The following is a 13,108-nucleotide window of genomic DNA, read 5'->3' as shown; positions in this document are numbered from 1 at the left end:
GAATCCCAGTCCACATGTCTGTTGTCCTGGTATCACAGGGAGGGAAGGGCTTTTTAAATCTAAAAACTGTACAAAGAGAAATGAACGATAGAGGTGGGTTAAATATTCAGTCAACAACAGTGTTAAGCCCATCTCGAAACCGACTTACAAAAGATAATTCAGATGCATGTGTGCAGCTAAAATAACCATCCTACAGCCCAGGCATAGCACTACTAATCCATGAGAGGGATCATTCTGAAACTGGAAGTTTACCATCCATTAATAAGTACGCATTACCAGTAAATATGAACATGTTGTGCGTGTGTGCCAGTAACCATAACAGTGAATTTAACTTGGCAACTGAACAATGCCAGTCACCGCTAGGGCAGAACAATTGTTTTCCACATGCCCTGTTCTTACCACAACGCAGGTGGGACAAGCGCCATTTTATTGCAGGGTATTGGAAAACATTGTAGTTGACCGTACTACTCTGCGGGGACCCAGGGCTGTATTTAATATTAATTGGGCCCTGGCCAAGATTTTGCTATGGGCCCCCACAACCTTCCTGCTTCCATCACCCGACCCCCTACTTCCTGACCCAGACCCCGGTATTCGCCTACATCACCTTCACCCTAAAAGAAATGTAAAAATGAAATAAGTGTGTGCCCTACAGATCTCTCCTCCAGGCAGCTACCTATACTAGCACCATGCCAGCAGTCCCCCGGCCCAGTCCACCCCTGCCACAAGCAGTGCCACTGCTCTCCTGCCTGCTGTGGGCGAAAGGGACAGCTGCTGTGGGCCTCTGTAAATTGTGGGGCCCAGGGCAGTTGCCCCTTTTGCCCTGCGGTAAAGGCGGCCTTGCGGGAACCTGAATGGAGTGTACAATTTCTGCACCTTAAATTAAGTTTAAAAAAAAGGAAACCATCCAATGCGCTGAGACAGCTGCCCGCCCACCCACCGGAGCTGTCCGAACATACTAGCCCATCTTCTTAAAAGCTTGCCTGGACTAGACTTTTCTTCAAAGATTGCTCAATAAATTCAATGACCCTGTATTGCTGTTAGAATCAGACCTTGTACACATGGGCAAATGAGGCTGTAGAACGTAAATTGCGTGCATATTTCCATGTCTGGTATACACAGCTGCAGCATACAGCCATCCATAGTAGTAAATGGGTGTAGAGAGTTGTATGCCAGTTTACACTGCTACTTATGTAGACATGCACGTGTGTTTGGGCGTACAACTCTGGATGCAGCTAGTCTGTATCCTGGGGAGTACAGCTTTATGGAAAGGCCTCAACATTATACATCTTTCAGACTTTGAACTTCATACTGACAACTAAAAAAGATTCTTTATTACACTCTTCATTTTTACTGACTGTCTCCTCATTGGGGAAACCCTAATTTTCTGTGTTGTTGTGTCCCGGGGACAGGGAGCTGTACCCCTTTATCACATGATACTGCGCAACCTTCTCACATGTGTATGGAAAGGTTTGCTCGCAGTAGGTGTATTACGGTGTATTTTCCAAAACTAAATGTCAAACTGCAAATCGCTTCTTTTAATGGGGCAGTTTGCAACAAGACGCTGTGTTGCAGGCTACTGGGAAAAAGTCCTGCATGCTACAATTTTGTGCAATGACCGCAATATGCATTTTAAGTAATTTCAAATGATTCCAGAAGCGGCTGATTTAAACATCTTCTGCCCAGTGTATAGCTGGGTGAAGGTTGCTCGCATGGCACTACCTCCCTAGATGGAGCCAAGGAGTAAAGAAGACTCCGGGCTCTTTAGCACCATCTGGTGGTGGTGGTGCCATACAAACAGCATACGCCCAGCTATACACTGGGCGGAAGATTTTTAAATCAGCCCCCATGTGTTAGACATTTATGTCTACACATCGATCAATGCTGTCTGGTGTTAACTAGCCCTTTGCATACGTTAATGCACACATGTTTATGCAGTGAGATGCATTGCATTAAAGTGCATCTGAAGCCCACACCTTCTTCAGTTTTGGATAGAGTGTAGGGGAATTAGAACTCCTGGCGAGTTTTTATTTCTGTCTGTATCCTCATTAGGGAGATTTACCCTATTTCTCCTGGTGACCATTATCACTGAAAGTGAAAGAAAATCCCAAATTTTGGTTTGCCACCAGAACAGGAATAGGTGTGAAATCTTCTAATAGGGACATTAGTTTTGGTGACTCCACTGACCACCAGGGATTTACTTCACTATGGAGGGATTTGCTCTTCTTGTTGTGGCTATTAAACAGGAAGTAAAGGGAAATCTCCCCAATGGGACACAGATGGCAAAAAGTTGACGGGTTATAACCCTCCCTTACTCTATCCAAAACTAAAAGAAAAAGTATCACTTGGTATATTCACAGACATCCCAACTCTCTCAGACACTCCGGGAGTCTCACTCTATTAGATAGCGGCTCCCGGCCGCCCGGGAGAGAAACATTTTCTCCCGGAAAGGTTTACTCTGCTATATCTAGCAGAGTAAACCTTTCCCTGCAATCTGTTTTGGGTTTGTTTTCTAAAATATTGAATATTTTGCATATTGAAATAGCTATTATGAATCTAGCTATGCATTCCTATGCTGTTTTTTTTGTTTTAATTATTATTATTATGACGGTAGCAGTTGTCAGAGTACTAAACATTTCAGGGGGGTGCTCTCTCCCCCTCCCCCATGGATAGGGGGGACAGAGAGCACCTCCCTGAAATGAGAAGGGCACCTCCCTGAAATTGCTTTTTTCAGGTTGGGATCCCTGTATTCATATCTGTGCATTGTGGTGTGATAGAGCATGTGTGTGTACATATGAGTTGGGGTGCCAGGGGGTAGGAAGGGCCTAGAGCCAGGGGCATCCCAAGGCCGGGTTTCACCCGGTCGTGTCGTCATTGCGTATGACGTTACCTCGCGTGTGCGCAATGACGTCATCGCACATGTGCGGCCATCTGATTGATGCCTGCCGGCGGCCATCTAGGTGATGGACGCCGGCAGAGAGAGGAGGGGACGTTCTCCCGGTGGGATGAGGTATGCCGCCGGGTCCCCTCCTCTCTCCTGACACTGTTGGGCTCTCGGTCCATAACCGAGTGCCCAACTTTTTAGAGGGGGTGACACCAAAATGACTGTCAGTCATTTTGGTGTCCCCCCTGCAATGGTGTCACCCGGGTGCGGGCCACACCCCCTGCACCCCCCTTGTGGCTCATGCCGTGGCCTGTGGCTGTTAGATTCTTGCAATACCGAACTGGATCTGTAGTTGCCGCACAACTGGAGGGCTGGAGTTTGCCTTCCCCTGCACTAGGGGATTTGCTTTTAAAATAACAATCTTGCACTATAGTTAGAACAGTGTTTTCTTTTTAATTTTTCCTAAAAAGAAAAAAGTGATAACCATACACAACCAGTTAGCTTTTTTTTATATAGCTACGCTGTACTACACTGAAATCCGGGTGCCATGTACGTGTTGTTATTACTGAATAATTGCTGTTTACTTTGCATCCTTTATTCAGTCTCCTAAGGCTCACTTCACTAACCTGTAGTGATCATTATTTTCTATGATGGCCATTATTTTCAGTCAATGAGAGCTCAGTACATGGGTACATTGTCCTAAATGCCGCTCATTGTGTTCTGAACATACAGTACAAAGCTTTAGGAACATACTGTGTATAAACTACTAATTTCTGGGAATTTCCAGTCCCCATCCGGCTGGTCAGGTTTGCAGAATTACAGCCTCGCCCATTCTATCACCACTCACTAGGCATACTCCTCAACCCTCTGTTCAGTATTTCAGTTATGTGCTCTTGTCAGTTTTTTCTTGGTATGTCTATAGAGACAATATTTCTCACGTGTCAGTGTCGCAAGTAGGTGCTCTTTGGTGCACCAGTCAGGACATTTATGGATTGGAATTTGCACTGTCATAGTGGCTTGAACTGGGAATTATGGATATGTGTGTTCGTTGAGGACATGAGCAGACACACCCAGAAACTACACCTGTCTGCTTGAATGACAAATAATATTTTGTTAAGGAGTATGAAAGGCTATTTGAATGTGAGGGAAATTCCCAGTTACTCTAAGAATCAAACTGGATCAAGACAGTCCATGGCAAGTGGATATTCTCACCAGAACACAAATGTGCTCCAAGCAATCCAATTAACTATTTATTGAATTAGTAAGGTGGGCCTTTGGACCCTCTAAAATGTTCACTTCCTGGTATCAACTGGGAAGCCCATACGTTACCTACCAACTTGTGAAGTAAAGGGAATTTCCCACACCTTGTAAAGGAATAGGTAAAATAAGGAACAAGTGTTCTTCCTTATTCGGTACTGTACTTACGGTACTTCCTTATTTCACCTGTTACCACAAAATTCTTAGTGTGTGCTGCTACTAACTAAAAGTGGGATCTCCACTAGATCCTGCTCAAAGTGTTTTTTTTAACTGGGGTTGAAGTCTCATTTTCCCCTTGTGACCTAGTAAAGGGCCCAAAGAACCAGACCCTTTACTAGATAGCCACACACGAGGAAGCCTGCCACTATTAGCCCAATGGAGCAATTCGGGGTCCAGTGACCTAAATTACTGGTGGGATCATTTTCTGAACTTTGCTCATCATCAACCAGCTAATGGCTATAAAGATGGCTACCTTTAGGCTTATTGAGATGCTAAAAAAGCAACAAAGATGTTCATAGTACAATGATCCATATTAACCAAACACGTTAATTGTGACGGAACCCCAGTACTCAGGATGAGTATGTCCGCCGCTGTATCCTTCCTTGCTGAGGAGATATTGCAACCTGAAGATGCTTAGCTCCCAGTTTCCCCAGTCACTGGTCGAGACTCAAGTGTAGGGTGAAACAAACTCTAATTTATTGAGCAACTGCACAAACCTTTATACAGCAAGTGATGAGATCAGATTATAATCCCATCACATCCACCCTGCCTTCCCCAGACAATCGGTCTGCTCAACACCACAGGGTTTCCCCTGCTAACGAGCTCCAGAGAGCCATAGCAAGAGCCTGTCAAGAATGTAATTGTTCTGAGCTCCTTCAGAGTACAATGGGAGATAACGAGGGGAGGGGTTCTGATCAGTGGCATAACCAGAGTTATGGGCGCCCTTGATCCAGCCAGCCCGGATCGCCGCTATGCAATCCGGGCTGGCTGGATCAGGCAGACGCGCCCTCTAATCAGGCACTGTAAAGGGCCGCCCGCAGTGGCCTTGGAGGAGCGAGCGGCCGTCCGATGACAGAGCCAGGTGCTTGTGGCAGAGAGATTGAGCCACTGCATCTGCGGCCAGGGGCTTCGTTTAGCGGGGGCCGGTGACGGCGCCCCCCTCAGCCATGCGCCCGGGGCAAGCGCACCCCCCGCCCCCCCAGTTGTTACGCCACTGGTGCTGATAAGTCTTTTCATAACCAGGTCACACAGCACAACGCACATAAACACCAATACACATTTAACTTATAAACTCATCACCATGTCGTCACATTAATTATCTGTCATTTCACAGTAGTCAGAAAAATGAAATGGGATTGCTGATTGGTTGTTGGTTGCATTTTGAACAAGCTTGACATCTTATAAAACATGCTTTCCCATTTTAGTGGTAAAGTGAAAATTAACACCCTTGCTTCTATGTTACTGATTGACAGAAATATCCTGCCCACAGTCCCCAGCAAACAGTTCTGCCACAACAAACAACATTCAGAGCTTCTTCAGAACTCTTAGACAAGCCCCAAAACTCAATGAGCCCAGATTGGTTCTGCCCAACACAACCACTCTATATTCAGTACCTATGGGCTTTCAAAAGTGGGATATGAACTGCTTAGCATAGCTAATAAAGAGGTGATTGGTGGGGGGTCTAAGCTAAGGAGGAGAAGTGTAGAGGTTCCAGCTTCCTGCTGGGCTGCTCTGGCCATTACAAGGAGGTCTCACTCCCTCTTTTACATTCTTTGTTAGTACAAAAAAACAGAAGAGGACGAGGAGAAGTCAGGGACACCAATGGAAAGATTTTGCCACTAAAGTTCAAGATATACAGTATTAGCAGCTAATTCAACCTAACAGTATGCACCAGTAAATGAAATGCTAGTCATGGGTTGAATTCCAAATTTGTTCATTAAAGTTACCCCCGTGTAATTTGTATACATTAAATGCAAATTACCTACCTCTGTCCTGAGGATGGTATGATACACCAGTACATTGCCTACAATCTTTCAGCACGTGTCAATAAATGGGACTTTGTCTGATCACACATTCCATTCCCATCTTGTACTAAAAAGCAATGACCCCCTTAGTGTAGTAAACATAAAAACAAGGTCAGCGATTCCATTTTCCAGCTAATTTCTCTTATACAGGAGAGGCAGTTAGCCAATAAGCAGAGAGGGGAAGATTTGGGGAAATCCTGTCTACAAAATGCTGGAAGGGAGATGCACTTGAATTTTGGTAGGTATAGAAATGGCCTCAGAACAAAAAGGAAAACACTTTTTCTATTAAAGTGTCTTTAGCTATGTCTTTGTGCCCCCATCCCTGCCTCAGGAGAATATACCTGGAAACCCCAGCCTCCTCCATCCCCTGCAATGCAAATATCACTGTCAAATGATTCCCAGATCAATAACACAGTACCTCGAGAAATATTCACTCTGCCCCATCCTTGTCTCAGCAAACTATACCTAAAAACTAATTTCCTCCAACCCCCCCACACCTATATTCCAAGCTCAGCACAACAGTACCACTAAAAATGTTCAATTTCCCCCATCCATGGCTAACAGAAAACTGTACTAGGATTCAGCAGTGTAGCCACCCTGGAGGTATCACTCCCGTTATTGACTAAGCAGTACCATTTCCCCAATACCCACCTCAGCAGTGGATTGTCCTTGAATGTATCACTCTCCACATCTGGACTGAGTTGCTCAGCGATACAATCCTTCCCTCCCAAAAGAAAGGGACTAAGGGTTCCTGCAGTCCTGCTATGATCATTATATGGAGTTCCCACTCTCCTTCTTGCCTTTTTATCTTATATTATGGATGATGCAACCGGAAAAGTTGGAACACACAAGAACAGAGTTTGGCATTATAGCAGGGAAAGCTTACTGTTGCAGTGTCCTTTACATACAAAAATATCCAAATGTCCTTAAAGTCCATAGCTGGCCAAAGAGTACCTTTGCAGTAGGGCTACCCCCCAAACTGCATGAGTTTATTTTTCATTGTTGTCTATGGGTTGGAGTAAAGCAGATTTATTTACATGAACCCTGATCCACCTGCAGTCAGCTCAATCATCTTCTCCCCCCTCCATCTATGGAACCTACATTAGACGTAATTATATCATTTGTCCTTAGACCACTGGAGCCCAGGGCAGAAGAGGCTGCGTGGACCGATCTAGTAGACCAGAGGGTGCTGGCGGGAGCATGGATCAGGTAAGTAAATCGGCTTTATGCCAACCCCTAGCCATTAACGAGCACTTAACCCTTGTAGTACAGTGCTAGCCCCACTGCAAGGGTACTTTTTTGTTTACCTAGAGATAGACTTTAATAACCTAGGTGCACTTGAGATCCAGTGACAGAAGAAAGATTACGATTTTGCTTGGGGATCATAACAAAGGCTAATTATATACTACATAGCAAGAAATTAAGATATCTCTATTAAACTCAAAGAAGAATCATTCTTACTGCCCATAGCAACCGGACTCAGTTTTATTTATTTAGTATGATTGCTATTGGAAACAGGAACTGTTCACCCATTTCATAACTTAAGTCCTGTATATAACTTAAGTCCTGTATATTGCTTGCAATGTCCCACCCATTATGATGAAGACATGTCATAATTCTGACTCGTGAATGAGCAGAAACCCGGAGTAGCCAATTAGGTTTTAGCAGTCGTATTAAAATACTATGTATAATACTACATAATATAACACTGCTTACAGCTGGCGTGGGTTATGACACTACATTGATCTCTTGTAAAGTGGGCAAGCCCCATCTTGTTTTTCATTATTTTACTATAGATTTAAAAGCATACGCCTGCCACAAGAAGAAAAAAAAAGAAGGACATGGAAAATAGTTTTCATTTTCTTTAATAAATATATTGCCTTCATATAAAAATAAATTATGTACATTGTTTACAATATATACATTGTGCAGTTTATTTTTCTGATCACATTCGTTCTATATTGAGAATATTAGTAGTCAAATTCTCATCAGAGTATCTTCAGCAACATATTTATGCATTTGCCCGCTACTGCTCTGGTGTCAGACAGCTTCACCCCTACGTGTTATAAAGAATCAGTATCTAGTTTTTCTCCAGTATTTTAGCTCCAATGTACAGTCTAATCTGAGAGAGACATGATTCAGGTGACAGGTCTTCATCCTCAGAGTTCATTGTCGTTTTCTAGAATCCTCTCCACGTCTCGGCTCTTCTCACATGATGGTCTTGGGTCAGCACAAGCACCGTATCAGCCTCTAGAACTCTACATTGGATCGGTTGCATCCCTTGAGGTCTAGTTAAAGGATTCACTGGTCCTAATGCTGTATTCTCTTGTACAAGACAAGATTTGCCCTGGTACAACTCTAAAGTCCTCATATGCTACGCCACTCTAATTCAGCCCTTGGCACATCAACTTGCAGTCATCATACATATACTGGAAAAGAAGAATAATACCACAAAATTAGATTACATTGAAGACTGGAACAAAAATATTTATCAATAGTTGTCAAAATGTCGACACTGGCATAAGACTATGTGATGGTGCCCTATACTGGCATAAGGATATGACTATTGTGTGATGGAGCCCCATACTGGCATGAGGTTATGACTATGTGATGGAGCCCTATAACAAAACAGAGATTTCCATCATCTCTAACTCAACGGCAATTTAACTAGAGATAAAGGATATTATTTCTATAGTTCCCTTATTATAAATACGTTGATTTAATTGACATTTGATTCTAAAATGCTATTGCTACCTGCTTAAACCACAGCGTAGTCATCACAGTCAGACAGTTCTGGGTCCCCTATGCATGTGGGCCTCATAGAGGTCACATGGCCTGCCATAGCTATTTTCATTCTTTTGGCAATTGGGCCTATATTGTGTGTGCCCTGAGAGGAACATGTGATTCAGCAGTGCAGAAACATGATTTGTGTAGTAGGGTAGAAACTACTCTCAATGTACACTGATAGAATCTCTGTCCTCAGACCTTTGCCAACAGATTGCTACAGTGGCTCCATACTGCAAGAGCTGCAAATAATATTCCCCTAAGCTAAAGCATGCCTAATGTCCCAAGCTATCATGACAATGACCCGTTTGCAGCTCAACCAATACAATCTATAAAATATACTGGAGTTATTGGCTCTTGTAAATAGATTTCAATAATCACCTCATCATCTGAATGCTCTGATTCGGAGTCAGAACTATCCTCATCCTCGCTCTCTGGCAGGTACTGCAAGCTCTTCTCGGTCAGAGACAGCAGATGCTGCTGGATTTTACTGTTACTCCTTCCCCAGGTAAGTTGGCATGGTGAATAGCCTTGGTATGTTACTTGGTTCACATCAGCTCCGTGTTTGAGCAACAAAAACATCAAGTCTGGGTTCTGTTTATCCACAGCCATGTGGAGAGCTGTCCGCCCATTACAAGGCTCCTGTAATGATTTAAAAAAAACGATGCTTAGTTAAAAAGGCCGACACTCCATTACAGGTCACTGTGACATTACTTAAGCAACCAGGTAAGTTGCCAAACTGATTAAAAAAAAACAAACACCTTACCTGAGCATTAATATCTGCTCCCAGACGGATCAAGTCTTCCACAATGGCAAGAAAACCGTTATTGGATGCCAGATGCAGACATGAATGACCTGTAGAAACAGAGCAATGATTAATATTCAGATACCCAGTACAGAAAACGAATTATATATATTTTTTTTTTTTATTTGCTTAATCTGCTTGCTAGTTCTATTGAGATTAATGGAATGTGATGCATACCATCATAATTTGAGCAGTTCAGAAGGGAGGGCAGATGGGATGTGCTGCATTGCACTATGACGCCAACTCCGCGCATGGATCCCCGCTCACAGGCGATGTGTAGGGCGGTATTTCCACGGTAATCTCTGATTTCTGGGTCACATCCAGCCTTCAGAAGCTTCTCAGCAATTTCAGCTTGTTCTGTGATTATAGCCAGGTGAAGTGGTGTCTGCAAACAAAATAATAACATTAATGACAATATTCTATAGAGATCATTGTGCCAAATTAAAAGCTAGGCCAAACTTTTTTCGCTTTAAGTGTGTAGAATGATAAGAGGCTTCCATTGCTGACCTTGACTGCCTGGCTATCACTGGTCCAGTGGCTTCAGAACTCGAGTCACTGTACAAGGCAGCAAAGTACTGAAGCCAGGGACAGACAGGTAACTAACATTTTCTGATGGTCAGCATATTTCAGGTAGAAGTCACATACATATTATATATGGACTTGTAAGAAAGGTATAAGTGTATAAGCTGGAAACCCTTCTCTAGTCGGCCATGTATAAGAAAATAGAATTCAGGAGCTGTATTTACCTGCTGAAGGTTATTTTGGCGGTTCAGGTAAAATCCATCCCTGTATGATCTCTTGATTGCCTCTTCTGCAAGTTCTTTGGCCTCATGGATGACTGCCAAGTGGAGAAGCCTGTAACATAAAACAAAAAAGGAAAAGGTTTAATGTCATGAATAAAACTTATAACACAAACGTTCTACAGTCAATCAATTGTAACGTCTAAAAAAAAAAAAATTGTCACAATATAAAAAATAAAATAAAACAATAACGTTGAGGTCAACTCCAAACCGACTTTTTAATAAGGATTCTAAACTGCTCACATTTAAAAGGTAAACTAAAAAAGGAAATATTGTGTCACCTATTTCCTCCCCGTCCATTTGGCAATTACTGTGTAGGCATTTCGGTGTCAGCTCTGAGTTATTTCCCCTCCCCCAGCGCAGTCCAGGATTGTGTAAGCTGGGTTTTTCTGCTGTCTCTAGATCTGCCTGTTGTTTTCCGCTTTCTCATGTATGCAGTTGTATTTCTGGCCAGTGGCCAGGGACTTTCCAAAGACCTGAGCTCTGCCCTTACTGGCTGCCCCACCTCTGACAGCCAGCCAATGGCAGGAGGGTACACTAAGAGCCCACCCCTCCCCCCTCCAGCATACAAAGAGAGGAAGGGAAAACCCAGACAAACATGGCGTCAGCACTAAAAAAAAAACTCCTGCAAACTGTGCAATTTCTAAATACATCAAATTGTGAGATACCGATCCAATGTTATCGCCCAGATCATCTGACCCATGAAAATATTTCCCATAGCAGTTCCAGAAATGAATGCTTCGAGATTTAAAGAACTATTTGTCTGCAGCATTCAGCTCTGGCTCTGCTATGGAAGATACAAATGACATGTTTTTCAAGTCATATTTCTGAATTGGTTCAGATGATCTAACAATATTTTGTATTTACAGATTGCACTGTATATTTTTTATAGCAGATCCAAATACTACAATATTTGTATGCAATGCATCGTGTCTATAAAGCAGATTGCATCGTGTCTAGCCACACACTGCAGGTGAGATCAGCCCGCATATTGTGCATGGTTGTATTTATGTATCGGTGCATGGTTGTATTTATGTATCGGTGCCCCTGCATCCTCCTGCCAGGGAATAGTGGATGCACTATTATCACGTTGCGATCACACAGAATACTCGGCACACTTACGTATCTCCATCCTCATTAGCCTGAATCTTCCATGGCTCCGGCTCGTAGTCTGCTGGGGCGGACGGTGTCGGAATACACATGTTCTCCACGCCATTGACGATACTGTTATAATCTTCTTCTTTCAGAGAGTCCAGGCCGCTGTCAGTGCGATCCTCGGTGTTCTGGAAGTGTTTGTCTTTGCCAGGCATCCTTAGATCTCCATCCACCCCCATATTCCCAGAGTAATCCATATAGCGAGCAGACATGGTGATCCTTCGGCAGAAAGTTCCTTTCCAAAAAACTGCAAATGGCTTGAAATGGGTGCCGGGGAGAGAAGGGCACAGGGAGGCTCCGGGTGTAATGAACAAGACACAGAGATAATCCAGTAGTTGTCTCCTGAGCGGTGTACGGCGATGTGTGAGCTCTGAGGGCTGAGCCGTCCCTCTTCAACACAGACTGGGGAATTTTCCGTGGGCGGGGCCTCTGCAATAATCTGTATACCGTGTGCTCAGGGCTGGGAAATTCCAAGCCAAGTCACCCAGCGAGTTCAGCAAACCAGACACAGCCTGTTCTGGGGCTTCACAAGAAGGAAAACTTCCAGAGCTGTACACAGGCCACAGAAATTCCCTTCTGGACGGAATGTTCGCTATTTCTCAAACACAAAGCACTCAAATCTTAGCTCTTCTACACAATGACATGAGGCATATTCATCATATAGCTTATGTCTTTTCACAGTGAGAGATAGATAGATAGATAGATAGATAGATAGATAGATAGATACATAGATACATAGATACTAGTATAGATAGATAGATAGATACTAGTATAGATAGATAGATAGATAGATACTATAGATAGATAGATAGATAGATACTATAGATAGATAGATACTATAGATAGATACTATAGATAGATAGATACTATTGATAGATAGATACTATAGATAGATACTATAGATAGATAGATACTATAGATAGATACTATAGATAGATAGATACTATTGATAGATAGATAGATAGATAGATAGATAGATAGATAGATACGATAGATAGATACTATAGATAGATAGATAGATACAATAAATAGATAGATACAACAGATAGAGTGAGTGCTCAACTGCAGCCAAATATTTTCTGTAAAAAGAGGGAACTTTTACATACATCATCTATAACTTACTTTATATGAGGGTAGGGGTTGAGTTTTGTATTGCCCTGTGTCCCTATTGGGGAGGTTGTCCCTCACTTCAGGGCTCATTCATATGGGGGCAAATACAGGCACATGAGCATAAAACGTGAAATATGCCTCTGTATTTGCAGCACCCGGGAGTCCCAGCTGTTACATTGCATCGGATTGTATGGGCTCAATGCGCTGGACACGGGTATACACATGTAAATGCAAGCATCATCCTTTACACATGTATGGGTGTAAGTTCACAAACACAGAAATTTGGCGTTCA

The 13,108-nt window shown here is 43.1% G+C and overlaps 1 protein-coding gene and 1 long non-coding RNA gene across 2 annotated transcripts in view; one reads left to right on the top strand and one right to left on the bottom strand.

Annotated features, from left to right (window-relative positions):
• The window catches only part of LOC108795751, a 10,496-nt gene extending 523 nt beyond the window's left edge, over nucleotides 1-9,973 (top strand). The window contains exons 2-3 of the long non-coding RNA XR_001941766.1: nucleotides 2,845-2,849; nucleotides 9,897-9,973. This is a non-coding gene — a long non-coding RNA (uncharacterized LOC108795751). The remainder of the gene's footprint in view (nucleotides 1-2,844; nucleotides 2,850-9,896) is intronic.
• NFKBIA (NFKB inhibitor alpha) lies at nucleotides 8,283-11,923 on the bottom strand. Its single transcript, XM_018567043.1, has 6 exons — nucleotides 11,674-11,923; nucleotides 10,498-10,606; nucleotides 9,929-10,136; nucleotides 9,713-9,801; nucleotides 9,328-9,588; nucleotides 8,283-8,591 (listed from the first exon to the last, which is right to left on the bottom strand). The coding sequence occupies exons 1-6, from the start codon at nucleotides 11,916-11,918 to the stop codon at nucleotides 8,547-8,549; spliced, it is 957 nt and encodes a 318-aa protein (XP_018422545.1). The 5' UTR covers nucleotides 11,919-11,923; the 3' UTR covers nucleotides 8,283-8,546.
• Nucleotides 11,924-13,108: the final 1,185 nt, after the last annotated feature.

This window comes from Nanorana parkeri, unplaced genomic scaffold (genome assembly GCF_000935625.1).
Source record: "Nanorana parkeri isolate BGI_ZX_2015 unplaced genomic scaffold, ASM93562v1 scaffold1002, whole genome shotgun sequence".
NCBI classification, from domain to species: Eukaryota; Metazoa; Chordata; class Amphibia; order Anura; family Dicroglossidae; genus Nanorana; species Nanorana parkeri.
The sequence above is the reverse complement of the archived record's forward strand: the minus strand, read 5'-3'. Positions and strand labels throughout refer to the sequence as shown.